Raw genomic sequence first — 27,602 nt, 5'->3', positions numbered from 1 at the left:
CCAGAAGGGTCTCCTTGGGCAGACAATTCCCCAGACTCATGTGTGATCCCATTGAATCTTTCTTTCTTTCTCTTTCTTTATGCATTTTTACAACTTATATATACACCATAAAATATTCATCATTATTTCTTATCCTTGGACTTCCCAGTCTAACTCTCCATGGTGTTCTAGGTAGTCTTTTGTCGGCTGCATAATCTATTATTCCATCCATTTTTGTCACAAATCTTCCTTTATTTAATGTTATCTGCTGCTCTTATGTTCATTCCTACTTGTAGGTTAAACTATTATACCCTCTGAGATACTTTTCAAAACACTTCCACTCATCTCTTATCCATGACTCATCCTTATTTCTTAGTTTAGCGGTCATAGTTACTAATTCTGTGTATTCTATCAATTTATTCTGCCATATTTCTTTCGTGGGAATCTTTTTTTCTTTCCATTTCTTCACATATACCACTTTAGCTGCGGTGGTTGCTTTTAAAAAGAGATCGAGTGCCTTTTTCAGGATATCCTAATAGAAAGGCCTCAGGTCTTTTGGGAAATGTGATCTTAAGGATCTATTTTAATTCTGTATTAATCATCTCCCAGAATTTTCTAGCATAGTTCCCACTGAATTTCAGCTAAAAGCAGAACTTACTACGAAGCCTTTACAATGTGTTTTCATGTGCCTGAGTTGGGTACAAATACTTTGAATGAACAAACAAGCATGTCTGGTATCTCCAGCTTAAATCAGACCTCACCAGGTGTCAGCAACCTTTTTCAGCCCCTACGGTCCCTCAGACCATGTGGTGGGCTGGACTATATTTTTTGGGGGAAACCGAACGAATTCCTATGCTCCACAAATAACCCAGAGATGCATTTTTAATAAAAGGGCACATTCTACCCATGCAAAAACACGCTGATTCCCGGACCATCTGTGGGCCGGACTGAGAAGGCGATTGGGCCGCATCCAGCCCATGGCCCTTAGGTTGCCTGCCCCTGCTCTACACCCAAGGATGCAGAAGTTTCCCCCACAGCGAGTGTGTCCTGAACTTCCCAGATAACTTGTTCAGCTCTTAGCTCTAACCCAAATCTTTCCCTGGTTTAAATCCTCGCCCAAGGAACCCAGGCATCCTGACCACCAAGCTGACTGGCTGGACTTCACTGTTTTCAATGCTCATCCGAAGCATCCCAACTCCAAGTCTGCTGCTCCCTTCCCAGATCACTGCAGGGAAACTCCATGTGAAAAGGCTGTTTACCTCTGAATCAGAGGTGCGGGTGGGGGGTAAACAAGAAACGGGAGGACCACCATCATCTTTATCCAGCCCCTCCGGATGGATGAGCTTTCGGCCTGGCCCAGAAAATGCCATCCTTGACCCTAGCAGCCCCCCCCCCACCTGCCCCAAATCTTGCTTTCTTACCTCCTAGGCCCCTTTCGATGGAGCCTCTGAACCAATCAAAGAGTGGTCCCGGCTCCCGAGTTCTCCTCCGGGGCTCTTAACCCGCCCCACACCCTCCAAGCCTGGCAGCCAAGCCGCCTGCCCTCCAAATTTCACCGGCCCCCTCCCTCCCGGGCATCCTGGCTGCCAGCCAAAAGCGTCCCAACCCCGTTTAGATCTCTCTCTCCCTCCCCCCCCCCGCCCCCAAACAGATCCCGCTCGTCCTCCTCCCTGAACGAGTCCGGCTTCTTGGCGGAGAGAACAATGGCCCGGAGCTGGGCGAGCATGGCCAAAGGTGGAGGGCAGGGGACCCGCCGCTGGCCAGGCTGCCGGGGGCCGCGCCATCGACGGTGCTCGTGCTGCAAGCCCACCGCCCCGCGCCTCTGGGTTGACTTCGGGGTCCCTTTGTCCCTCCCTCTCCCCCCCCCGCCTGCCCCCCCATTGGCACGCGAGTCCCCTACTCATCCTCGGGCACTGCACCCGGCAGCCGCCCCTGGCCGCTGGCATCCCCTCCTCCTGCTCCACAAAGGAATCCCTCACCTGTACCTGCTCCATCCAGGCTGGTACCGGGGAGATTCTGCAGCGCCGCCGCCGTCCCTGTGCAACTTTCCGCCTCCTTCAGGGGGAAGAAACAGTTGGGAAAACTCCCCTCCCCCTTTTCCCTCCTGCCCATACCGAATGCGCACCTCCCCTTTAAGTGCAACCAAAAAGGAAATTAAAGGGAACTGGGAGATGGCCCTGGCTTTTTGTCTGCAGTCAGAAATACAAGCAATACATGACCACTCTTTCCCCCCCCCGCCCCACCTCCTTCCCCTCGTTTAAAGACACAGCCGCCCCGCTTGCAAAGTAGGGAGAATCAGAGGCTGGTTCTGTGATTTAGCTTAGTTCAAATACGCTTTATCCGCGGTGTAATAAACCAGGATGAATTAGAATAGGGTCTGTACTGCAAAGCACTTTTTGAGGTTCCAAATGCTCGCGTTTGCATCTTTATTCTACTCACGAGAGCATAAGACACCCCCCCAGTCCATATCCTGTTCTTTCAGTGGTGAACCAGATGCCAATGGGAAGACCACAAGCAAGGCATTAACGAAACAGCCCTCTCCCCTTTTGTGACTGGTATTCAGAGGCACACTGCCTCCAACACTGGGTTGTAGAACACAGCCATTGTGATTAGTAGCTATCTGTAGTTTCATCCTCCACGAATTTGTCTGTCTGGGTTGGTGGCTAGCACTTCATACTGTGGGAGCAGATCCCACAGTTTAACCAGGCACGTGCGCCTTTCTGGAATCTTCTAACGTTCTCAGGATGGCCCTGGGAGAGAGGTTTTTCCTCTCTGTCCACTTCCCCCACATCACAGACAATTTCATACAACGTCCTCATGAAAAAGCAGGTTTAAAAATCTATTTTTAACATATACTATCATACCAGCATCTCAGCTGTAACAACTTTTATCTTTTCTCTCTAGACTGGGGAGCAGGATGTCATCGAATCAGTATGTACACCCTAAAACATATTCTGAACTGATGTCAGTTTGCTTTGAACAATTCTGTATGCAGTTTTTCAAAGGAGAATTTACATTTCCAAGCATGCCTGCTTTCATTCCACATCCCTTCCCCTAAAGCAAGGTTCTGGACTGCTTGGCCAATGTATGGGTCAAGCTGGGAAAACAAGCATTTACTCTATGACCTCTGTGCTCATGTTCCTGTACCGCTTTATCCTGGTAGGCTAACATACCCAGCTTTTAAAACTAAAATAATAAGCATTCCAAATTCTCTGGAAATGCAAATGTTGGGTTCATAATAAAGCATGTAGCTGAGAAAGCTTATGCAAAACAAGTGATATACTTACATTTTATTGATTTACATATTTTGAGTACTCAGCTGGCAGATTCTTGACGCATATTTGGTTTTTGTAAAAAAAAAATCATAAAAGGATGCTACGTTCAGTGTGCATCCCACACTTCCTCCTTCAACAAAACCTCTTTAGAGAAAGCCGAGACAGACCACTGAGCCGTCTGTTTTGTCCGCTCCACAATGCCAGGCAGCGGCAATCCATGGTTTCAGAGTGGAGTTTCTCTAAGACCTACCTGGAGGTCAGGGATTGAACCTAGGACCATCTGCAATGGAGAGCAGCTGCTCTACCCACCCCCCTTTCTATGTTCAAGGAAATCAAGTGATTCTCCACATCTTGAGAAAAGACCTTTTGCAAATGTCTAGAAGTTACACAGCTGAAAGGCACTCTTCTCAAATCCAGCAAAGGGCTAAATTCTTGCCAACGGATCTACATCCTCTCAACGAAATGGAAGTAACACAGCAGAACTTTATTCGTTTAGCACACAAAGATGAACCAAAACCCCAGAGGATTGTTTTTAATTAAAAAAAAAATGGAAGACACACACAGTTTAAAAATTCCACACTAAATATGAAGCAGAGGAAACATGATCCAGGAATCTCCCTGGCAAGCTTTGGAGGTACCAGGCTAGCCGATACCTTGGAACACATGCCTGTATATCGATGTCTCCTGATTGTTTCTCCCTGTCGAGGAAACAGAGATTCTATGTTTGTTAATTATTGTAGGAAACCACAGCAGTCTTATCACATACATCCCACAGGCAGTAAGCCTGGGATGAAGACCAACATTTTCTGTTGCTGCATATCTGGGGTTGAAACCCACCCACCCCGTAAGTATATAGACCGTGGCCTGCAACTCTTTGGGAAGCTGGTTGAAATGGTTCTAATTAGGGAGCAGAAGAAAACAAGGCCTGACCAGAGTTGATGGGTCCACACATGGATCTGATCTGGAGGCTGGACTACCAGTAGCAGCAGCAGCAGCAGCAGCCGCTGGAAGGAATGTAGAATCACCAACTCTGTTTCCCTGGAAAAATCTGGAGGGTTTGGAAATAAGAGACTGTTAAGGCTGGTAAGTTGGGGAATATCCCATATTCCATCCTTCAACACCCATACTCCCCATCTAGATTTTTAAAATAATAGTAATAATGCAGAGCCAGAATTCATTAAAGCAGTGCTTTATAGATGGAAGGGCAGGTTAGGAGGAGCCTTAAGGAAATGCAAAAAAAAAAAAAACCCCAACCCCGGACTCCTTCTAATTTTAGCCAAATTGTGGTCCCCTGTAGCCTTCAAAAAGTAGTAGCCAAGGGAACTGCTGCAACAGGTAAAGGGTGCCAGGCCCTCTCTGGCTCCCCTGTAATTTGGGCACTGCCTTAAAGAAAAGTGACTTTCTTCCTGCACATGGAATTCAGCTGATGTTTCACCCAGCCTTCTCTAGCCTCTTGCTTATACTCCTTCAATAGGCTCTTTATTGTAAGGGAAGGAGGGGGAGAAATTTGGGCCCAGGCGTTCTTGAGGTGGAATGTCAGGATTCAAGGCCACAGCCTCCATCGTACACCAAGTAGCCATGCAGCTGTAGGAGACCCTTGCAGGGGACTCAAAATAAAGAACCAAAATTTGCCAGATTCGATTTGAACCTCTCGCTAAATTCAACTAGAAGCCCTGCATGGCTATTGTAGAGTAAGGAGAGTTCTCTTCATGGCTGCCCACCACCTGCTCTTAATCTGGAACCAAATTCTGCATGAAAGCAAAGCAGATCTTCCTAAAATAGGCATGCACTAGTTTTCCTGACAGGCTGAGGTCTCCGTACTGTGTCTGTGGGTCACAATGCATACATGAGAGGGCTAGCCCCTAGTAGATTCGAAAGCCAAGTCTGCAGATGAGGAGGTTTTTAACAGGCATGCATTGCCATTCTGCATGATAGCATACACTCCAGGCATACACAGAGGGGACAGTGTCTGCGCCATAATGCAGGTTCTAGGCAGGGTCTGCTGGATTCCTCCCTCCACATATCCCCAATATGCCGCAAGAACTTCTCCCTACGACACCGTGGCAGAAACAGATGCTAGAAGGCAATGCTCTGTGTTGCAGAGCTTGGCCCGTGAATCATGCTGGATGTGAGTGACCTACGGGGGTAGTGGAAACTCGGGTGGGGACAAAGCAGGAGGCAAAGAATCCCCCTGCCAGGTTGCGAGGAGCACAGACAGATGGGATAGACAAGGTTCTACAAAAGGCGGAAGGTAGGCCAGTGTGTCCATACCAAGTCCTTGCGGCCTGAGAAGGCAGGAGGGACCTAAGCTGGGATTTTGCAAGCTGGCTATCGCATGCCGGATAGTTTGTGGCATAGGTGGGCGAGGTTCTCCATTCCCATTTTCCCCATGCAACAGCTAGTCATTGGGCCAGCAAATGGAGAAGTATCAGGTCCATAAAGACATGGCATTTGCAGGCTAGGGTTGCGCCCAGGTGGTAGATGTCTAAGGCCTGGGTGGGCAGCGAGGTTCTCATGCCTCTCGTGGCACAACTTCAGTCTCGAAAAGGCTGGCCTTTACGGCGTCGGGAGGAGCTGCAGGCGGTGCTTCCGGCGGATGTGCCTCTGGAGGGTGTTGCGCTCCCCAAAGCGCATGTGGCAGGCCTCGCACTGGTAGGGCCGCTCCCCCGTGTGCACCCGCTGGTGGTGCGAGAGCTCCCCCGAGTCACGGAAGCTGCGCTGGCAGATGGGGCACTGGTGGGGCTTCCGGCCCGAGTGGGTGTACTTGTGGCGCTCCAAGTGGGACGTGCGCTTGAAGGCCTTGCCGCACGCCCGGCAGACGTGGGGCTTGCTCTCCGAGTGGGTGATACTGTGGCGCTGCAGGTAAGACAGGTACTCAAATGTCCGTGAGCACACGGGACAGCTGTACACCTTGCGCAAGGACCCTCCGCTCCCGCCCCCTTCTGGGTCCCCTGCCGCTCCCACCCCCTCTTCCACCAGCACTGTGTATGGCAGCCCCTGGCTGTCAATCAGCAAGTAGCGCCCCAGTCGAGAGGGTTCCCCTTGTTCTGTGCCTCCTGTCCCTCCAGGAACAAGTGCCCGCCTCCCTGCTCCTGGCAGCCCATTCAATCCCTGAAGGAGGGCGCTACCAGGAGAAGGCAATGGCGGGCGAGAGAGTTTAGGAGGCGATGTTTGGACACCCCCTCCCTCACCCCCCAGCTCCAGCTTGATGGGTTGTCCCACACGGCTTGCAGGCTCTTGTGGACTGAGGGGTTCCAAGGTTTCTGGTGGTCTTTGGGGGTCTCCTATAGACTTGGAATGTCTTTGCAGCTCCATAAGTATCTCCTTATGTGTATTCCCTTGGGTTGGAATGCCAAGTCTGCAATAAGAAAGAAAGCACATTAATTGGGAAAAGTGGGAGGGGGGAGTCATATGGGTCACACAACTTTTAGAGCTGCAATTATGTAGGGCTGCCAGTTGGGCTGGGCAATATCTAGTTTTCAACATTGTGATATATCACCAGCTAAACATAGCAAAACATATTGATATATCACAATGTCTGAAATAAGGATGGAGCTATGTAGAGGTATTAGCTGGCATCACAGTTTTTCCCACATCGTGATTTTTGCATAATGCTCACACACAGAGGATTTGTGATATACTGCCAGATCAAAAATTACGAAACGGTTATCATTATATGGACTTCAGCCCTAGCTGCCAGCCAATTAAAAGAGCTGTACTGCAACTGATTTGTCACCCACTTGTCTTTTTTAAAAAGAAACAATTCCATTAATAAATAGCCTATAACCAACCCTCAATATAGATGCTTTTTAGAGAGACTAATATAGCCCTTTAGAGAAACCAAATATAGCTAGCAGCGTAATAAAGAACAGCTACCACTCATTGTTTAGAATAGGAGGTATTTTGAATGTTTTCTTATTCACGCTTGGTACACCAATATCAGAACCACAATATCTACACATAATAAGTCATTGCGTCCTTACTGTACAACACTACCCAACAACTTTGGTGTCTACTGATTACTCAATCGACAGCCCAAAGTCACACATGCTTACATGGAAACAAGACTTTGTTTGATGGGACTTACTCCCGGGCAGGTCTAAGGCTGCAATCCTAAGCACACTTACTTGGCAGTAAATCTACTTGAATTTGGCAAACAAGCACAGGACTGGACTGCAAAATTTTAGCTGGTTCGTTTATGAAGCTTACAGCCCCAGCAAATAAAGCTACTAACCCTGCAATCCTATACACATTTAATTAAGTATTGTTCCTATTGGACATTGCGGGACTGACTTCACACTTGCCTGGGCTGCTCCTTCCCTAGATTTGGAGATTTCACACATGTTGAGTTCCAAGGAAGCTTCCTAGCAAAACCCTTAAAGACACATACTGTACAAAGTAGAATGTGAATGCAACCTTTGTTTTTTACCATCTGTGGAAAGAACCAGATCTTATTGAGCTGTAGGCTACAGGTGAGTGATCTAAAGCCCCCAACATTGTTTTATGGGGCTTCCAGCTTCCTCTGAACTCTGGACTCTCATACTTCCATCCCCCCCCCACCCTGAGTTCCTCCTTCCTGTTGGCTTCTTCCTTATTTTTTCCATCTTTTGCCTCTCCCTCTCTCTCTTCCTCCTCCCCTTAAAGGAGTGCCTGGCGTGCTCTGGTCCATGGGGTCAGGAAGAGTCAGACACAACTAAACGACTAAACAACAACAACAGAAGGGGAAAGATTTTGAATGATACATATAAACTGGTTTTAATTTTTTTCTGGCTGTATCATCATAATCATTATCACTTCCTGAATTTATATCCCACCCTTCCTCCCGAATGAGCCCAGGACGGCAAACAGATCTACAATTCAAAAATAAAAACAAAGTAGAAACAGATTAAAACATTCAAAAAATAATTGCAATTAAAAGCATACTTCTATCCAATGTTCTAGTATACCAGTATTCAGTGTTCAGTTTGAGGAAATGCATTCCAGAACATTAACTGTATTGGTTTGTTATACTGTACAGTACTTTAAAAAAAGTATTTGTACACTTATTTGAGAATAACCCTATCAAACCCAGTGATGCTTATTTCTGAGTAGACCTGTATAGAGGTGGTAGTTTAATTTGAAGTAAAAGTGGTGAAAATAGAAGAAGAGTGATGTTTATTCCAGATTAGTTAAGCCAGAACAAATATGTCTGTGGCTCTTCCCATCAATTCTGGCTCCATCTACTGCTAGCATTTGGCCACCCTGAAAGATGACCCCTGAAGGAATGTGGCCCTCAACAGAAAAAAACCCTGCCTAGCCCATCTATAGCAGGTATATATAATACCATCAACCATTACAGCAGAGTTAGATGGCAGGGGGTCTATCTAAATAAATGCTGTCTAAAAGGCCACAGTAGGAAGATGTGATAAGATTTCATCCTCTACTCAGGCAAGGAGGGAGGAGAGGTTACAACATGGAGAAGGAACCACTAAAAATGGAAAGAACTTAGAAAACATGGAAATGTAGTGCCAGAATCTAGGTCTATAGTATCTATATACCTCTTCACTAACACCTAGAAGTTTGTGAGAATCCCTGACCTGAGGCTGTTGGGGGGAAAGTCCTGATATTATTACACCTCAGCTATACCAAAGTATTGCAAGCAGTTTGTGTTGCAGTGTGAATGTGTGGTCAAAGGTGGGGTTGGGGTTCACACGTCTCCTCTGCCTGTCCTCCATTTCTGGTTTCGTCCAACATTCTGCCAAATGCTTCTGGGAAGCTTACAAAGCAGGGTGTTTAGAGGCATACTGATACAGTGGTACCTCGGGTTACATACGCTTCAGGTTACATACGCTTCAGGTTACAGACTCTGCTAACCCAGAAATAGTGTTTCAGGTTAAGAACTTTGCTTCAGGATGAGAACAGAAATCGGGCTCCAGCGTTGTGGCGGCAGCAGGAGGCCCCATTAGCTAAAGTGGTGCTTCAGGTTAAGAACAGTTTCAGGTTAAGAACGGACCTCCGGAACAAATTAAGTACTTACCCCAAGGTACCACTGGTCATTCATATGGTCAAAGCTGGGGTGGAATAAATGGGAATGGCTCTGGTGGGTGGAGCTGAGGGAAGATATGGTGGGAGAGCTTTGGTGGGGTGGGTGGGACTTGGAGCACTTCCACTTTCTGTAGGCATCAACTGCCTCCATCCGGGGGCTCTGGGGCTCTTCCATCAACATGCTAATATAGGCCACCTGTCATTAGGTTATGCAACAGCTTTCCTAAACTCCTAGTCTTGCAGACTTACACACAGCCTAAGGACTGGCATCAAAATTCCAAAAGATCTTTCTTGGCAGACACCCAGGTTACCTTCTCTCTCAGTTAGCCCCCTTCCTCCATATGAAGAACTGGATCCAAACTTACCCTGCTTGGGTGGCGTTCCAAAGTCTCAATCTCAACTCTCATTTCTGCACCAAAAGCTCATGCCAAGGTGAGGCAGGCACCAGAACATGCCCTTTGCTTCCATCCTGGCGTGAAGTAAGCTGTAATGTCCAGGTGGAGAACAGAGGGGTCTTCCAGTCTATGATCCAAGGCGGCAGTATTAGCTGGCAGTGGATGGCACGGATCCGAGCGAAACAGTTAGCGGCACCAATCCGGGGCGCATGTTGGATCGTAGCCGGCAACAGAACGTGGCCCAGGTCCAAAGTTACCATGAAGAAAGAGGAAGGGATTGAGCAATGCCACCTTGGCACCCGAGGCACGGCAGGCGGATCTAGAAGTAGCAACCCAAGAAGCAGCAAAGTTGCCCGGCAGCAATGATCCAGAGGAAGCGATATATGGCACCTATCCAGCAGGCACGCACGTTCTGGCAAAGGTAAAAGGATCCAAGCCTTTAGGTTTCGGGGAGTTGGCATCCGGCTCCAAACGTCAGTTTAGCAACAGCAGCAACAGCAGCCTCCACCCACCAACCCGCCGCCCCGCTTGATAGCAGAGAGGGATATTAGGATAAGAGGGAGGTAAGCCTCCCCAGGTGCCCCTCCGCTCCCCCCAGAAAGCAAAGCCGTGGGCATCCAGAGCCAGGTGCCCTCTTGCCCCGCTGCCTCCCCCTGCAGCTGCCCACCAGCAGCCCAGGCTCCTCAGGGGAGAGAAGGGGAAACTAAGGACGGGGGGGGGGAGACCCCAGGGTGCCCTGAGGAGGGGGGGAGGGTCTCTGTCAGGGTGGGGCTAAGCGAGGGGGGCTTCTACCTCGCTCTTCCTGGGGGGAAGGTTGGAGGTGGTGGGGAAGGAGGAGGAGGAGGAGGAGGTGGGTGTCGCAGCGAAAAGTGTCCTGACGGAAACGCGGCGGCTTCTCCCACCGGCTCACGCCGAAGAGGTTCCCAGATTAACGTTCGTCCTCTCGCGCACAGAGGGAGCGGGTCGCGGAGGTGGCTTCTAGCGCACCTTCTGTAGAGCCAAGGGGGATCCTGCCCCCCCCCCCGGGCGAGGGCGCTCGCCTCCGCGACCCACGGAGACCCTGCCTCGCCTCCCTTCCCTCCACCGCCTCCTCTCCAGAACTTGGCGCAGCCCCTGAATCTGCGCTCAGCATTTGGGAAGCATTGCAGGAAGCGATGCAATTAATGCATGCATATGTAAATACACGTATGATTTATGTATCTTGTATGCAGGACCCCCCCGGCTGCACACGAGCCTTTAGAGCAGCCTTTCTCAACCTGTGGGTCCCCAGATGTTGTTGGACTACAACTCCCATCATCCCTAAGCTCTGCGGGGCGCGAAGAGAGAAGATTGTGGCTCCCCTCTCCTCCCCGAGTACGTGAAACCCTTCGCGTACTTTTGCTGGGACGAAGTTACGTCCACGGACTTCAGCGAGGCTCAGCTTCCATGAAAACAGACGCGAGTAAAGAGCTGCAAGAAGTTAAGCCAGTCCTGTCCAGCGAACTCAGGACCAGGAACCCCGTTTGTTTTCCTGCGCTCCTCCAAGTCCTTCACCACCCGGGCTTAGCCCCAGCTCTGCCTTCTCCCACCACACAGTGCACCCAGGAGTGATGGGTTCAGCTTCTGCCCACTCGATCCCCTAAGCCTCTGCTACCTGTACACTTGCTTCGTGTTATCTAGGTCCTCTCCACAAACACACTCTCCACTTTCTCCAGTGGTGTTTTCTGCCCTGGTGAAATGTCAAGCCCAGTGGCTGAGGAACAGTGATTTTACATAGATGCAACAGGTGAAGCTTTTCGCAGAATGGTGAAGGTGTGATGGGGAATGATGACATTCCTCAGAGAAAGCCATTCCCATCACTGCCTCCTTATTCATGGTGCATATGAAGAAGGCCTCTTCATGTCGTAGCTGTCAACTTTTCCCATTTCTTGCAAGGAATCCTATTCGGAATAAGGGAATTTCCCTTTAAAAAAGGGAAACGTTGACAGCTATGCTTCATGTGTCCTTAAGAGGTACATCTTCACTGTCCTCTTAAATGAGTACTGTATAACATTAAGGCAAGATGTAGCTCAGTTGGTAGATCATTCCACAGTTTTGGAGTGGCCACTGAGAAAGGAACATGACACTGCCAATCTCATCCCCTTCAGGGACAGGGAGCAGATCACAATTGTGATGAAACTGCGAGATCCACAGCTGGGCAGTAAGTTTATTAAAGCTGACCAAAATGTCATGAAATACTAGCAAGCACTGTTCCTGAGTTCTTCATTAGGCAAACTATTTCATAAAGCAGAGGTGAGATTGGGGTGGTCTAGGAAAAGGAAAAGTACAGAAATTAAGTTGGATGTTGTAGAAATCAGATTACTGGTAGTTTGTAGACTAAATTTCAAGGTGGAGATTGCACACCAAACTCCAAAATCCACATTTAGCGATACTTGAAAGCTTGCTGCTTTTTGCTATATTTTGGTCAATAAAGATTGAGACTAACCAACTTGTCACAAAGTTCTCCAGAACTCTTCATCAGCTATGTAGAGTGTCGGACTAGGAGATCACAGTTCAAATCCCCACTCTGCCATGAAGCTCACTGGGTGACTTTAGGCCAATCACTACCTCTCAACCTAGCCTACCTCACAGGGCTGTTGTAGGGATTAACTGGGGGGGGGGGGAGGAGAGTATCATATATGCCACCCTGAGCTTCTTGAGCAAATAAAAGTGGGATATAGATGCAATAAGTAAATTTAAAAAACAACAACAACCCAAAGTACAAAATAAAAAAATTCCTTCCAGTAGCACCTTAAAGACCAACTAAGTTAGTTCTTGGTATGAGCTTTCGTGTGCATGCACACTTCTTCAGATACACTGAAACAGAAGTTGCCAGAACCTTCTATACAGTGAGAAGGTGGGGAGGGGTGTTACTCAGAAGGGTGGTGGGAATGGGGGATAGGCAGATAGCTGAGAGAGCCTGTTGACGACTCTTAACGACTGTAATAGGTCTTACAGGAAGAGGCAAGGGGTGAGAAGGTGAGAAATGGTTTAGTCATGTATAGTGAGATAAGAATCCAATGTCTTTGTTCAGCCCAGGTCTTTCCATGGTTTTAAGTTTGGTAATGAGTTGTAATTCAGCAGCTTCTCTTTCCAGTCTATTTCTGAAATTCCTTTGTAGTAAAACAGCTACTTTGAGATCTTGTATAGAATGTCCTGGGAGATTGAAGTGTTCTCCTACTGGTTTCTCTGTTTTGTGATTCTTGATGTCTTGCAGCAAGTTCTCTCTGGATGTGGAATCTCTGTATACCAACATCCCACACAACGATGGTTTACAAGCTATAAGGAACACCATTTCAGATAAAACTATAGCGGACCTTGCCACCAAACTCTGCCAATTTGTCCTTACCCACAACAACTTCAAATTCGGTGATGACCTGTTCCTTCAGATCAGCGGCACAGCAATGGGCACCCGCATGGCCCCACAGTATGCCAACATCTTCATGGCAGATTTAGAACAACGTTTCCTGAACTCCTACCCACTCAAACCTCTCTTGTACCTGCGATACATTGACGATATTTTTATCATCTGGACACATGGTCAACAGACCCTGGACACCTTTCACCAGAAATTTAATGATTTTCACCCCACAATCAACCTTACAATGAATCAATCTATGCAAGAAATACATTTTTTGGACACTACTATAAAAATACAGGATGGGCGCATAGACACCACCTTATACCGCAAACCAACTGACCGACAAACATATCTACATGCCTCTAGCTACCATCCCAAACATACCAAACAGGCCATTGTATATAGCCAGGCACTACGTTACAGCCGCATCTGTTCCAATTCTACAGACAGAGACTCTCACCCAAGAGATCTACAGCAAACCTTCTCAGAACTAAAATACCCAGCAGATGAAGTTAGACAACAGATCAACAGAGCCAGACTGATACCCAGAGAGAACTTGCTGCAAGACAGACCCAAAAAAGAAAATAACAGAACACCTCTAGTCATCACATACAGCTCCCAAGTTAAAACAGTACAACGCATCATCAGAGATCTACAACCTCTCCTGGACAATGACAGTTCTCTTTCTCAAGCTCTGGGAGGAAGACCTTTCATTGCCTACAGACAGCCACCCAATCTTAAACAACTCCTAACCCACAATAATACTACAACCAGACTTAACACAGACACTGGCACCAGAGCCTGCAATAAACCCAGATGCCAACTTTGCTGCCACATACACCCGGACAACACTATTACTGGCCCCAACAACATCACACATACCATCTCGGGACTATTTAATTGCTCATCGTCTAACATTGTGTATGCCATCAAATGCCAACAGTGTCCTTCAGCTCTCTATATTGGACAAACAGGCCAAACCTTACGCCAAAGAATAAATGGACATAAATCTGACATCAAGAATCACAAAACAGAGAAACCAGTAGGAGAACACTTCAATCTCCCAGGACATTCTATACAAGATCTCAAAGTAGCTGTTTTACTACAAAGGAATTTCAGAAATAGACTGGAAAGAGAAGCTGCTGAATTACAACTCATTACCAAACTTAAAACCATGGAAAGACCTGGGCTGAACAAAGACATTGGATTCTTATCTCACTATACATGACTAAACCATTTCTCACCTTCTCACCCCTTGCCTCTTCCTGTAAGACCTATTACAGTCGTTAAGAGTCGTCAACAGGCTCTCTCAGCTATCTGCCTATCCCCCATTCCCACCACCCTTCTGAGTAACACCCCTCCCCACCTTCTCACTATATAGAAGGTTCTGGCAACTTCTGTTTCAGTGTATCTGAAGAAGTGTGCATGCACACGAAAGCTCATACCAAGAACTAACTTAGTTGGTCTTTAAGGTGCTACTGGAAGGAATTTTTTTATTTTGACTATGGCAGACCAACATGGCTACCTATCTACTACTGGAACCAAAGTACAAAAATTTTCTGCTGACCTCATGGCTACATGATCAGCTTAACTTTTGTATTTTTGGGGTTTTTGTCTCATCTTACTCACCCCCTGCTTTGTATAACAACTTGTCTGTTTAAGAGTTCTAGAGAACTCAAAATCTTGCCACACTTTGTGACATGTTGGCTGATTCCATCCTTCTTATAGATGACCAACATTAAGAAAAAATATGGCAGCAAACAGCTTAGAATCAACAATAAAATTATATTCATAAAATAAGTGCATCACAAATTGGTAGATCAGGTTAGGACATCAACAGATCTGGATCACCACTCATGGGAAAGTTGGCTGGTACTAACTGTTCCACTGCAGAAATTTAATGTGAATTCTACACACAAACATCCCTTCTGATCACCCTGACAAAAATGCACAGATGCAGAGGGAAACACAATGGTGTGAAACAAATACACAGCTACTCTCCCCCAACACACTTCCACACAAAGACAAGACAGTAGGTGGATGATAAAGTGGTATGTTTAGGGTGAGGCTTCTCTCTGCCACATGACTTCTCCCACCCACTAGGATAATGACCAGGCATTGGGATCCTATTTTTAATCTTAATTACGGGTTTTAGTGTTAAAATCATGCCTGTTCCTGCACATTCTAGGCTCTGTTCTGGCATGTTGCAGCATTCTCCCCCACTCCAGACTCCCCAACATCCTTCCACAGCCATCTTTATGACATGTCTCCTCTTCCCCCGCTGACTTGCGGGATATCTCTGGGAGAAGAAAAGCCGAAGGAGTAAACCCTACACAAATCCGGAGTGGAGCCCCTAAGACAATTAGATGGCACCTTGTATGGCTCCTTCCAGCAACTCCTGCAGCCAAGCGTCTTGCCTTTGGACCACGTCAGCGAGGCTGAGATGATCTTGTCATCTGGGCAGCCCAGGAGCTCCATACACGCTGCCCAGCTTGTTCTCCAGGGAGCTCACTTTTGACCTCACCCCTTGATGTGCACTCCATTGTCTCTTGAGACAGACAGGTGCCAACCATCCAACCTCTTCATCCTCCCTCTCACAAATTTCTCTTTATTGGGCTGGGCCAGCTTAGAAGCCCCCTTTTATGGGGTAAATTACTCAACCCACCCAACTACCTAGATGTTGAGAGGTACAATTGTGGCTTGAATTGTTTCTTTTGTGGGGGAGAGTGGATGAATTATAGTTATGCTCAAAGTCTAACTGCTGGTCTTTATTTTGGTGACAATTAGCTTGTGACAGTGGAGACACTGGCCCACATTTCATGATCAGTTAAGAAATATGTTCTTCTATACAAATCCTTTTAACTGTGTTTGGGGTGTGTGTGTCATTTAAAAAAAAATGTTCTTGTTTTTATTGCGTATTCTATATTTTTATGCTATGAACCACCCCGAGACCTTTGGATGAAGGGCGGTATACAAATTTAATAAATAATAAATAAGTGATAGTTCCATCTGGGGGTGGCAACATGAAGCCCACAAAGCCTTTGTGCCTCCTTCTCACCGGCCCCTTTGTACTGGGGTGGTTTCCTTCCCTGCCCCCCCCCATTTTAAAAGCACATTGAGGTGAAGGAGGAAATTGGAAGAGGGATGCTGTTTCCTTGTTCCACCTCCATGTGTTTTTCAAGGACTCACATTGGCAGCTGAGCAGAAAAATGGAGCATCACAGAAGGCGGGAGAAGAGAGGGGGTGACAGCGGAAGGATAGAAAATGTGAATGGAAACTTAGTCACTTCATTTTCCTGGAGAGAGAGAGAGAGAGAGAGAGAGAGAGAGAGAGAGAGAGAGGAAAGATGGATCCAACAAAACAATTCCTACTGAAACTGCATTTCTTCCCTCACAGATCCCTGCCACCCTCCCACAACTCACCATCAAATCAAAGTTCATATCTCTCCTCGGTGACTGAACCATAACCACTATAGATTCATTGCCTTCCAGGACTGCTATGGACCTTCATCTTAATTTTTTTTACAAGGGATCCCCTCAAAAGCACAATCAAATCACAGGTCACCTCTGTATCCACATATGTGTTCTGTTATTTGTAGTCACGTGGAAAAATCATGAGGAATTGTGCCTTGGCTGAATGTTTTTGTGGTACTAGCAAGCACTGGATCTATATTTTATTGATGGATCAGAGGGAAGGAGGTGCTAGACACAGGTTATGGGTATTATTTAGTCCTTTTATATCTTGAAAGAACATAAGAAGGGCACTGATGGATCACGCCAATGGCCCATCTAGTCTAGCACCCTGTTCTCACAGTGGCCAGTCAGATGCCTGGGGGAAGCTCAGAGCAGGACCTGAACCCAAGAGCAGCTCTTTCCACCTGTGGTTTCTTTCCTCCAGCAGCTGGTATTCGGAGCAGGGGCGCCGACTTATAAAAAATATTGGGGGAGCCCGCGAAAGCTCATGAATAATAAATAAGCTCATGAATATGCAGATAAAGTGGCGCCGCCTCCTCGTGAGCGAATAGGGGAGAGCGTGCTGCGCCTATTAATCAGCTCCGAAGGAAACTGGGTGGAGCTTTTGCTCGGGAGGGAGGGCAGGAGGCATGCAGCCCGACCCTGTGCATTTTGGGCTGGGGGAGGGGCGGCGGCGGCGCTCTGCTGGAGGGGCGCCCGAGATTATTGGGGGGGCGGAGCCCCCCCAAACGAATTTTTGAGGGGGCTCGGGCCCCCTCAGGCCCCATGGAGTCGGCGCCTATGATTCGGAGGCATTAGTGCCCCTGACAGCAGACGTTTCTTCTATAGTGGACCTCAAGGTGGCCTCTGACCTCCTTCAATTCAGGAAGAGACAGGTGGCAAACAGGTCACTATAGAAGGACAGGGAAGGAGGGAATGCTCAAGGAAATCTGAATGGGTATCACCTACAGCAGAGATGGTGATCTCATGACCCAGAGCTCGCTGAAAAACTTTTAATTAAGTGCATAGTAAAACATGGGCCCATAATTCCACTCATAAAAAGAGTTGTAGTTGTAAAAATGTAGTCCACACACTTTAATGTTACATCACTCTAGCAATTTCATGGCTCACCATGTTCATCAGCTGGCTCTGCCCTGGCAGCCTTAGATGCCACCTTATGCCCCTCCCAAGTACCATTAGGTACTTTCCCACCAGCCCCCTGATTTGCCAGGCATCACTCCTTAGATCCCAGGCTCCTCTTGCTGTCACAGGACCTGAATTTTAGACCAAGCTGCAATAACCGTAAGTCACATCTTTCTTTCCTGAAAATCAGGCTCAATTTTTTTGGTTATTAATGTGAGATAAAACAGGGTAACAGCAAGGGCGCAGCTGGTGGGGGCAATTGCCCTCCTAAATCAAGTAAATAAATAAAAATCCTTAAGTAACTGAGGTTCTGCGCCCCCCCCCCCACATAAAACCTGTCCCGCTAACATAAATCCTGGCTACACCCATGTGTAACAGCGACTGTGGTGTGGGGAAGGCTCTTGGCACATGCTTAGAGGTCCTGTCATCCTTGGTACTTAACATGTTCCAAGGCTGGACCATGGCAGCATGGTAGACTGAGCAACCTCTAAGGCTTACACGTGGTAGAAAAAAATACTGGATTTGTAAGCAAGGCCAATTGTGATTTGCGTGTTTGATTGCTGGTTAGAGGGCCAGAAGAGTTGGGAGGGCCTTGTGGAGACAATTCCCTCTACAGTGGTACCTCAGGTTAAGTACTTAATTCGTTCTGGAGGTCCGTACTTAACCTGAAACTGTTCTTAACCTGAAGCACCACTTTAGCTAATGGGGCCTCCTGCTGCCGCCACGCCGCCGGAGCACGATTTCTGTTCTCATCCTGAAGCAAAATTCTTAACCTGAAGCACTATTTCTGGGTTAGCGGAGTCTTTAACCTGAAGCGTATGTAACCTGAAGTGTATGTAACCTGAGGTACCACTGTACTAAGCCTCAACATTTTCTCCCGGAGGCTGTTTCACAGGTGCACGTGCTTCACTTGGTTTCTGGCAAGCTAGGCAGCTCGAACAGGTTCCCGTGCAAAGCATTGCGCTTGTTAGGAGACATCGGCTGCGTGCATCTGTGCTGCTAGATCCGTGATGGCTCATTTAGACGTTCAAACCTGCCCTCCGGGAACGAAGGGATTGCTGTGAATTATTAGATTATTTTTTTGCCTCCAGCCGGCGACGTGCGCCCCCCTTCCCACTACAAAGCTCGCTCCTCCTACTCCCTTTTCCTCGCCACCTCCTCTTGCTGCACTTTACAGACGCTCCCCTGCTCAGCTGCAGCCCGGAGCTGTTGTTTGGGACGCTCCGGCGTGGATGCGGTTGCAAGAGTAAGGTAAGAACTGCGTGCCCTGGCAGGAGCGAGGGGTTATGAGAGATAGTCTCGGTCCCCTGCACACACCTTGACTTGATCCTTGCCCATCGCTAACCCCGCTGCTGGTTCTCGGGAGATCGGACCCCCAGGCATCCCGTGCGTAATGCTTTCCAAGTCTCGGGGCGCAGCGCCGAGGGCGCACGGGGGTCCTTTGGCGTCTCCAAAGTCTTGGCGCGGGCGTCGCCACCACCGTCATTTGGGGACGGGAAGGGAGGAATCCTTCATCACAGGGCAGCAGCCGGGGCCATTTTGGAGTGGTGGTGGTGGGCTCTGGTTTTTTTTGCCAAAGGCCCGATTTGATGGGGGATAGCGGGTGGGGCGGAGAGGGAGGGTTACAGACCCCCCCTCCATCCCAGGCAATTCCTTGACGTCGTCTCGAGCCGGCCTGCTGTAGGGAGTTTGCGTGGGAGAAGCTTGTATCTGGTTACTAGCGAGATTCTAGTAGGATGCAGGGAAACGGGAGGAGGAGGCGAGAGAGAGAGGCCTTGCTGTGGCCAGTTGGTTTGGAGTCGGAGAGAAGGCAGGCAAGTCTGGACATCATTGAAGGACCCAAGTAATGGCAATGAGGAAACGGGTAGGTGGGCAAAGGTCAATGACTGGCGGGGAAGGAAGGCAAATGACATGCTGATGTTAACTGTGGGGCCTAGATAGGCGGTGATAGTCACCTGTAGGACTCCAAGAGGTGGCTCAGACCAAGATATTTTGCGGCCGGAGACAACTGCACCTCAGGATCTCAAGAGGTGTGCCCCCAAATGCATTGCAATGTCCCAGAGGAGGCTAGGAGGGACACATCACCCTGGTTGCTTCCCTGGCACCCCTAAGAATATTGTGACTTCCCTTCTCTCCACTGGTTGAGTTACTTGTCAGTTGGCTTTTGCTTCAAATTTTGGTTTCCATTAGGTAAGCATGTTAGAGTCTGTGTGACAAGGAGGGAGTGGCCAAGCCAAGGAATAGAGAACTGGAGCCTGCAAGTAGCAACTAGGCTTTATCCACCTGGATTGATGACCTACTTTGGCAAACCCCCATGTGCATGTGCGTACACACACACACACACACACACAGAGGCTGGGAGCCTCAATGGAGCTCCTCTGGAGGCTTCACCCGGGGCAAAAAAAACCCCAGTTAGCCACCTCTCTGCCGCCCACTGCCCCTGTAGCTATGGATCTGAGCAATGCATTTATTTTATTTATTAAAACATATACTGTAACTCAGTTGGTAGAACATGAGACTTTAAATCTCAGGGTTGTGGGTCCAAGCCCCACTTTGGGCAAAAGGATTCCAGCATTGCAGGGGGTTGGACCAGATGACTCTTGCTGTCCCTGCCAAGTCTACAGTTCTATGATTCTATTCTATATTTATGCCACTTCTTTCCATGGAAATATGAAACTCAAGGCAGCTTGCAATGGATTCATCTTTCTATCTATTGATAACTGTTTGTATTGCCAGTTGCACATTTTAATCCATTTGGGAAAATGCTGTAGCAAATGCAATAATATATCAACATACAGAAAGGATTGTAACATCCAGTGTTTTTTTTAATTAGTAATTGGCTATTCTACTGCATTAAAAATAATAATTGTAAGCTGCATCAGTGCAGTACATAGAGAATGCATTCTGCAGTGTTGGGAGCCGGTTAAGAGTCTAGCTGCTGAAATATTGAGGGCTGGATCTGATAAGAGATTGGATCCCATCCCTATATAATGGTCTGTTATTAACAGATGTGCATTGTATTGTTGACTGAGGTTGCACAAGAGAGGTGTGCATTTGTGCAAGTTAGTGGCAGAATGGGAACTGAACTGAAAGGAAGCGGGGTTCTATCTCTCCCCCATCCCCCAAACTGCCACCCACATACAATCCCTTAACTCTGCAGGCATAGCTAAGCTACAGGAAAATGTGGTTTCCAGCCCTAAACAATTTCTGTACTTGTGTCCAAGTCTAATTTGTGTGTGGGTCCCTCTTAAAGACACATCCCCACCACCCCTTAAGGATTGTTGCACATAACACTTCCGGGGATCACCTCCTATTTCATAGTGGGCATCGCTCCACTGCAGTGCCCCTGCCTGCTTTTGTTGCTGTGGGATCTCCTGGCCTAACCTATTAATTTCCCTGTCTTGCCTCTGTCCAGGTGTTTGGAGCTATTTCCTAAGTGGGCAGGTAGCTGTGTGGAAGATCTTGGATCCCCAAGTCACCCTGGCTCAGGTAGCTATCCTCTTGGAAACAGTGCGAGATAGCGGGTACCTGGGAACTTTTTTGACCTGGTGAGTCAGATCTTTATATCCCTGCAGCCTATAGGCCAACTTTGAAAGGTGGGCAGGGCCACCCATCTGTCAGTCATCTGATGTCATTACCGTGCCAGGTAACCTATCAAAATGGATTGTTGGGGTGGGGTGGGACGGCTTCTGGAGGGATTTGGTAAGGCAGCACCCAGCAGGATGGGAACCTCCACCTGCCCATCATGACATGGACCCTAGTTTGTTGTCAGGTATTCTCAGTGCTTTTTTCTGGGGTAATGCAGGGGTACACATACCCCTAAACATTTTGTGAATCTTTGTACTTTTGTCCATTCACTGTATTTACAGTATTTCCCCCGATTTGAACTATAAAATGGTGATTTTCTTGAGTCATAATGAGAGTACCCCTAAACATTTTTTTTAAAGCACTGGGTATTCAAATATGCAATTCCCAGCTATTTTTAGGAAGAGCTACACCTTATCCCCGCCCCCCCATCCTGCTGCTAATGTGCATTATTGGTATTATACATTTATAGAATGGGAGGACATACCTGAAAGACTGTAATTCAATGTTCTCTGAAAAGAGCAAAAATTTTCAAAAAAGAGGGGCTCCTTGGCTGGGGATTCTTGTCAGGGTACAAGGGAAGGCTGCTTTGGAGTTCACTCATTAGGAAAATATAGGGGAGACAGAATATCAGGCAGATCTGCCCAGTTAGATCACCTCTCCTGCTCTCTAGGTTAGCAGCATCCGTCCCACCTGGGGAGGGAGGACAATGACCGAAAGTAACCACCATCACCAACGGGCAACTAGGGGACGTCGTGGATCGGGAGCAAAGCAAGGTCAGTGTATGTCTGATGGGAGAGGGGTGGGTTTCAAAGGCCCTGAGGGTGGCAGAGGGGTGAAACTGCTCCCCTCCTAGTAGTGGGCCAAATTGATTGGGTTTAGGTTGCAGACTGGATAGCTCAGTTGATGAGAACATGTGTGCCATTGATTTCAATGGGAATTTAGCTCAAAGTCACGTCCGGTAATATTTTTGTCTGCCTTGAGACTGTTGATCTTACAAAAGGGGGGAGGGGGTGAGTATTCTTAGGCTCTTACATTTGTTTCCCTTCCTCCCCCCGCAATTCCCCTACTCTTGATATTTACAGTGAAGGAAGACAATGAAGCTTATAAAATAGCCATACCTTTGGACGAGCCGCACCAAATGGAATCGCAGACTCAGACTCAGCAACAGTTGTATTATGGTCTGAGCCCTCCTCAGAATTTTGATGGTGAGAAACAATACCCCCGCTTCCTGTCAGTAATATATGAACGAATACCCTTTAACTATGTGCTAGATCTCATTGGGTGACTCGGCGCCTGAAGAAACCCGGTTTTTTGCCATTCCTCAAGTAAATATGCACCTGCTGTCACTTCCACAATTACGGCACTTCTAGAAAGTGGCGCCGCCATTTCAGAAATCACAGCAGAAAAAGTGGTGTTTGTGGAGTGTAGGTGTGTGCAGGTTCCACACTGCAACATTTTGTTGTAGGCACTGCTTGCTTGCTTTCCAGTTCCCATTGCAGAGCTCAGCAGCGGTTGTCTTCTACAATCAAACATTTAAAGTTTCTTAAAGAAGGTGAAACTCAAATGGGACTAGAGGAGAATGGTTGGGGGTGGGGAGAGAAATCAATTACTGTATGTGTTAATTTACTCCTGCTGAAAATCAAAGTACAGTGGTACCTCAGGTTAAGAACTTAATTCGTTCTGCAGATCCATTCTTAGCCTGAAACTGTTCTTAACCTGAAGCACCACTTTAGCTAATGGGGCCTGCTGCTGCTGCCGCGCCGCCACTGCACGATTTCTGTTCTCATCCTGAAGCAAAGTTCTTAACCCGAGGTACTATTTCTGGGTTAGCGGAGTCTGTAACCTGAAGCATCTGTAACCCAAGGTACCACTGTATTAGATGCAAAGAAGGCTATGGCTTCAATAAGGCAGGTGCAAATCTCCCTTGCCCCGTTTGCTTCTCACAGGAAGGGCGAGAAGGGTTTGGAAAGGTTTTTGGGCAGAGTTGGGTGCGGGACCTTTGGGTGTTTGAAGAGAAGTGGGGAAGCAAGTAATTGTGAGCAAGTCGAACTTCCGCCGTGACATAACTGTGCTGCCCTCAGAGACACCGGAGATGCCAGCTCCCTCGCTGACCCTGGTGACCAGCCTGAGGACTCAGCTGCACATGGCCCTGGAGAGGAACTCCTGGCTGCAGAAGCGAATCGAGGACCTGGAGGAAGAACGGGACTTCCTGCGCTGCCAGCTAGACAAGTTCATCTCCTGCGCCCGTCTGGATGCTGGTAACTCGAGAACTCTCGAGTTTTCCGGAGGCTGAGTGGGTGGGTGGGCAGTGCTTTGCTGGGAGGGGGCCTTTCGGATTCTCTTGGGAGGAAGGGCCGGGGGAAGGTCAGCCAAGGCACCTTGGTAGGACGCAGCGCTATTTTTCTAGAAAAAGAACTCACCATGAACCCCTCCCTGGTTCTTAGAATGGCAATGGCATCCACCTGAAAGGGGCCTGAACTGAGTTCCAGTTGGAGGTCCCTGTGTTAGAGAGTCAAGGGCTGTGTTTTTGGGGGGTTCTCTGATTTGAGGAGCTTGACTCTAGCTGTGCTATGGCGGGCCTCTGTCTCCCGCTTGTCTGATGCGTCCTGCCCTTTCCCCTCCGCCCTAGATGAGCACTGCCGCAGCAAGCAGCTCCCACGGCGGTCCGAGGTGTCTGACAGCCGGAACGGGGATGTGACCGACGACGACAGTATGGGCTCCTGGATGAGTGCCGGCCCTGAGGAAGGAGGCTCCGTGGAGCACAAGAAGCAAAAAGGAGGGGTCAACAGGCGGCGCTTTGCCAAGCCCAAAGTCCGCGAGAGGCAGAGAGGTGAGTGGCAATGGGGTGTGTGTATGTGTTCAAGTAAGGGACCACCGTTTCAGCCTACAGAGCTGAAGGCAGAGGGTCCCTGCCCCCTTCTGTGGCACACAACCTATTACACATTAAAATAATAGATCACCATACAGAAAAGAGATGTTCTTCCAGGTGACAGATATGAACAGATTTCCAGCATAAAATCACCATTCCTTCTCTATAAGAATTCATTACCATTTCCTCCACCAACACACAAAATTATGCCACTACTGTGTCCCCATTTAGCAGTCCCACTGGCTCAGAGACAGCGATGACCAGGCTATTGCTGGACCCTAGGCATCCCCTGTAGGCATGGATTCAGCCCCGCCCCCATGCTCAACAACTGGCTCAGAATGTGGTGCTCAAAAGGGGAGGAAGGAAAGCTCACAAAGTTCACAGCCCATCTGGGACGAAGGTTCAAGACCCACCTGAGGAGTGGAAGACACTTTTGCTGAGGAAAGGGGCCAGGACAGAAACAGTGGTAGCCATAGCCATATATTGGCGGTGGCCGTAACCTCCAGTGGTTCACTCCATAGTGACAGGGTTGGGAAGAAGATGATGGAGGCGGAAGCATCACCAGAGGGAAGTAGGGGAGGGAAATGCCCCTGGGATACCTCCCCTCCCTGCAAAGGAGTTACGTTAGGAACAAGAGAAAGGAAACTTCTGGGACTCCAGCCCACTGAGTCACAGCAGCAAGACAAATTATGGGGAATTTTGTTTCCTCAGCTCACAAATCTCGTCATAGACACCAGGGCTGCAGGAGGAGCCCTGGCCGGGTGCAGCATCTCAGGCAGCATCCCTTGAGATGGGGATTCTGTGTCAAATCGAGGAAACGGCACCGTGCATTAGCTCCCCACTCCCAGGCCCAGCTGATCCTCCTGGGAGCAGTTCTGCATGGACTAGTCGCCTGGCCGGGCCTGCCATGCCTTCTGACCCCTCCTTTCCCTCTGGCAGCCCAAGGGAGGTGAGGAGAGGAATCCTGACCCTTGGAGAAACAGGAATGCCTCTTGAAACGCTGGCCTGTGACTCACCCACCCCTCTAGGTTTTCCCTCACAAAAGCATCAAGTCTTGATAAATTGCTGCGATAATATGTTCTCTCCTTCTTTTTCTTCATTTCTTGTTCAATTCTCACATTTCTCCACCCTCCTCTCCCATTGTCCTAATCCTCCACCACTCTTTCCCCCCCTTCCTGTTGCAAATCAACCGGCTGGCCTGCCGCACACGATCACTTGCTTCCATTTTTCTCCTCCACCTCTTCTTTCTCTCACCTTCCATCCTTTCTCTCTGCATATCCTCCTTTTCTTATCTTTGGATGCTGCTCCTCAATGTTCAACACCTGCATTGCCTGCTTGTTTTACTTACTGGTTTTTTGTTGTTGTTTTTTTGCTTGGTCCCTGGGCTGTTCCCTTCCCTTCCCCCTTCCCTGGTGCTGGTATATTTGACTCTGCTTCCCAAATTTTGGCTTCCATCGGGTCACTGCCTCCTTCTGTCGGTCCTTCCCATTTCCTGTGATTTCTGCCTCTCGCAACTCTCGGGTGTTTTCACGAGTGGCCATGCTTCCCCATTTCTCCTCCTCAACCCTTTCTCTTGTTCTTTCCCCCCACGCTCCTGTCTATGGGTCGCTGCTGGGGCCCTCTCCTCTGAACCCAACCCCCCGCCCCCGCTGCAGTCAAGGATGTGGATGGGGTGCTGTGCCGCTACAAGAAGATCCTGTACACTTTCCAGAAGCTGCAAAGCATGAGCCGGGCCTTTGAGCACCACCGTGTGGACCGTAACACTGTGGCCTTGACCACGCCCATCGCTGAGCTCCTCATCGTAGCCCCTGAAAAGGTGGCGGAGGTGGGCGAATTTGACTCGTCCAAGGAGCGCCTGCTGGAGTATTCCCGCCGATGCTTCATGGCTCTGGACGATGAGACTCTCAAGAAGGTCCAGGCGCTGAAGAAAAGCAAACTCCTCCTGCCCATCACCTACCGCTTCAAGCGGAAAACGGACGCCCCCGGCCCGGTGGCCAGCAATTCCTTACCCTCGCCCACTACTCCAACCAAACCCCCTCCACCCATTGCTGACTGCTTTAAGCGATGATTCCCCCTCCTGGCTTTGCCTGAACCCACTTTGACAGCCCTCCAGTCTCTTATTTCTGTCTAGTTATTGAGGAAGCTCCTGCTGTGCTCCCCTGGGGCTCTTCCTTGTCAGCCCCTTTCACCCTTTCCCACAGTTTCTAGTGCTAAAGGCAAGCTCCGCCTTTGTAAGGCAAGTGGGATGCTTTTATCCTGGCACAATCATCTCTTTGGGAAGCATCATCTGACCAGGCGCTCCCGTTTATATGTCAGCTGGTTAAAGGCTACTGAGAGATGAACAGGATTAAATTCACTCCATTTGCTTCCATCTTAAGAACTGGCAAAATGACTGCCCAGTGGGAGTAGCGGGGGAGCAGGTTAGTGGGACAGAGTACATCCCATTCATAGGTAAAGTGCTGTGGTGGAGAGGTTGCTTCAGACTGGCTGTGCATGTACAGTAACACCTATAGGACCGCCAAGGCATTCGTCAGAGACGGTGTCTGCTGCCTTGCAAATAAGCTACGAGGTGACACACTTTTCTTACACAACACTCCCCTGCATACTGCTTATTTGTGGCATGTCAGCAGCCCCAAAGGGCTGAATAAACATTGGCAAAAATTTCCCTGCCTTGTTGCTCGGAGGCCAGTTGTGTTTGCCATAGGTAAGTGTGTGTGTTTGCGAGCTTGTTTTAACAGCTCCAGAACTTGGGGCAGGGATGCTCAAGATGGCTTGGCCTTCCCCTGAAGGCAATGCCTGTCTCCTTAAGAAGTTAGCGTAGACAATGGATTTACCCACCTCACATGCCATCTCACTGCTCCCCTCCCCTTTCCAGCCTGCTGTGAAGCAAGACTAGAACTGGAGGGCGATTGCTGAACAGGCTGCAGTGGTCTTGCCTCTTGGCCACTTCCTTTCTCCTTTCTTTTACATCCAATGCTACTGGCACCTTCTTAAGCTTTTCTCTTCCTGTTGCCTTTTTGCTATAACAGTCCTTAGCCTGGAGGAATGAACTGCAGCATTTGGCTGCCTCTAAATAATTCCCTATAGTCTCCCAAAGAAATTCCCACATCCCAAGGCTTCCTTGCATCTCTTTAACGCCATGGACACCACCTGCCCTCTTTCATGTTTTCCTGTTCCAGGTTCTGAAGCTGGGCTGTGTTTGGTGGCAATCCATTTGCACTTCCTTTTTGCTTCCTGAGACAGAGACTGTGTGTACACTCCAACACCTCTGTGGCTTCAAGCTGCCACCTTATGTGTGAGCAAGGGTTTTGTTTGTTCTCTGCTCCTTTGGGATGTCTCCCCTTTATTCAGTGTAATGAATGGACTGTTTCCACTGTGCCTGTAATTTATCACCCAGTTTTTTCCTCTGTGTTAAAAAAACAATAATTTAAAAGGAAAATGTAAAAAACCAACAATTTACTAAGAGGATTTAAATTAAAGCGTTTTGAATAAAACTCA

General features: G+C 48.4%; 2 protein-coding genes and 1 long non-coding RNA gene across 4 annotated transcripts; 1 reads left to right on the top strand and 2 right to left on the bottom strand.

The window, feature by feature from the left end:
• Positions 1 to 3,771: 3,771 nt before the first annotated feature.
• On the bottom strand, positions 3,772 to 5,716 carry LOC308572429. The gene is made up of 2 exons (XR_014001753.1): positions 5,526 to 5,716; positions 3,772 to 4,302 (listed from the first exon to the last, which is right to left on the bottom strand). It is a non-coding gene; the product is annotated as an uncharacterized lncRNA (long non-coding RNA).
• A 9-nt stretch (positions 5,717 to 5,725) lies between these two features.
• LOC308572420 (uncharacterized protein) lies at positions 5,726 to 10,841 on the bottom strand. Its single transcript, XM_081168448.1, has 2 exons — positions 9,644 to 10,841; positions 5,726 to 6,612 (listed from the first exon to the last, which is right to left on the bottom strand). The coding sequence occupies exon 2, from the start codon at positions 6,567 to 6,569 to the stop codon at positions 5,811 to 5,813; it is 759 nt and encodes a 252-aa protein (XP_081024574.1). The 5' UTR covers positions 6,570 to 6,612; positions 9,644 to 10,841; the 3' UTR covers positions 5,726 to 5,810.
• Positions 10,842 to 18,468: 7,627 nt separating this feature from the next.
• On the top strand, positions 18,469 to 27,602 carry CCDC106 (coiled-coil domain containing 106). 2 transcript variants are annotated; one of them, XM_081168431.1, is made up of 7 exons: positions 18,469 to 18,898; positions 21,063 to 21,136; positions 21,906 to 22,008; positions 22,318 to 22,440; positions 23,317 to 23,493; positions 23,865 to 24,065; positions 25,760 to 27,602. In XM_081168431.1, exons 3-7 carry the CDS (start codon positions 21,942 to 21,944, stop codon positions 26,170 to 26,172), a joined length of 981 nt encoding a protein of 326 aa, XP_081024557.1. In that variant the 5' UTR covers positions 18,469 to 18,898; positions 21,063 to 21,136; positions 21,906 to 21,941; the 3' UTR covers positions 26,173 to 27,602. The 2 variants fall into 2 exon arrangements, with proteins under 2 accessions (XP_081024557.1, XP_081024558.1); XM_081168432.1 differs by lacking the exon at positions 18,469 to 18,898 and adding an exon at positions 19,159 to 19,511.

This window comes from Podarcis bocagei, assembly GCF_964188305.1.
Source record: "Podarcis bocagei genome assembly, chromosome: 13".
Taxonomy (NCBI): Eukaryota; Metazoa; Chordata; class Lepidosauria; order Squamata; family Lacertidae; genus Podarcis; species Podarcis bocagei.
The sequence above is the reverse complement of the archived record's forward strand: the minus strand, read 5'-3'. Positions and strand labels throughout refer to the sequence as shown.

What these genes read in the sequence shown, in the direction of transcription:
- LOC308572420 (XM_081168448.1), bottom strand. Translation starts at nt 6,569, where the DNA reads ATGGAGCTGCAAAGACATTCCAAGTCTATAGGAGACCCCCAAAGACCA.
- CCDC106 (XM_081168431.1), top strand. Translation starts at nt 21,942, where the DNA reads ATGACCGAAAGTAACCACCATCACCAACGGGCAACTAGGGGACGTCGT. An exon ending in TGGATCGGGAGCAAAGCAAG is followed by an intron (nt 22,009 to 22,317) that starts GTCAGTGTATGT and finishes TGATATTTACAG; the next exon opens with TGAAGGAAGACAATGAAGCT. An exon ending in CTGCGCCCGTCTGGATGCTG is followed by an intron (nt 23,494 to 23,864) that starts GTAACTCGAGAA and finishes CCTCCGCCCTAG; the next exon opens with ATGAGCACTGCCGCAGCAAG.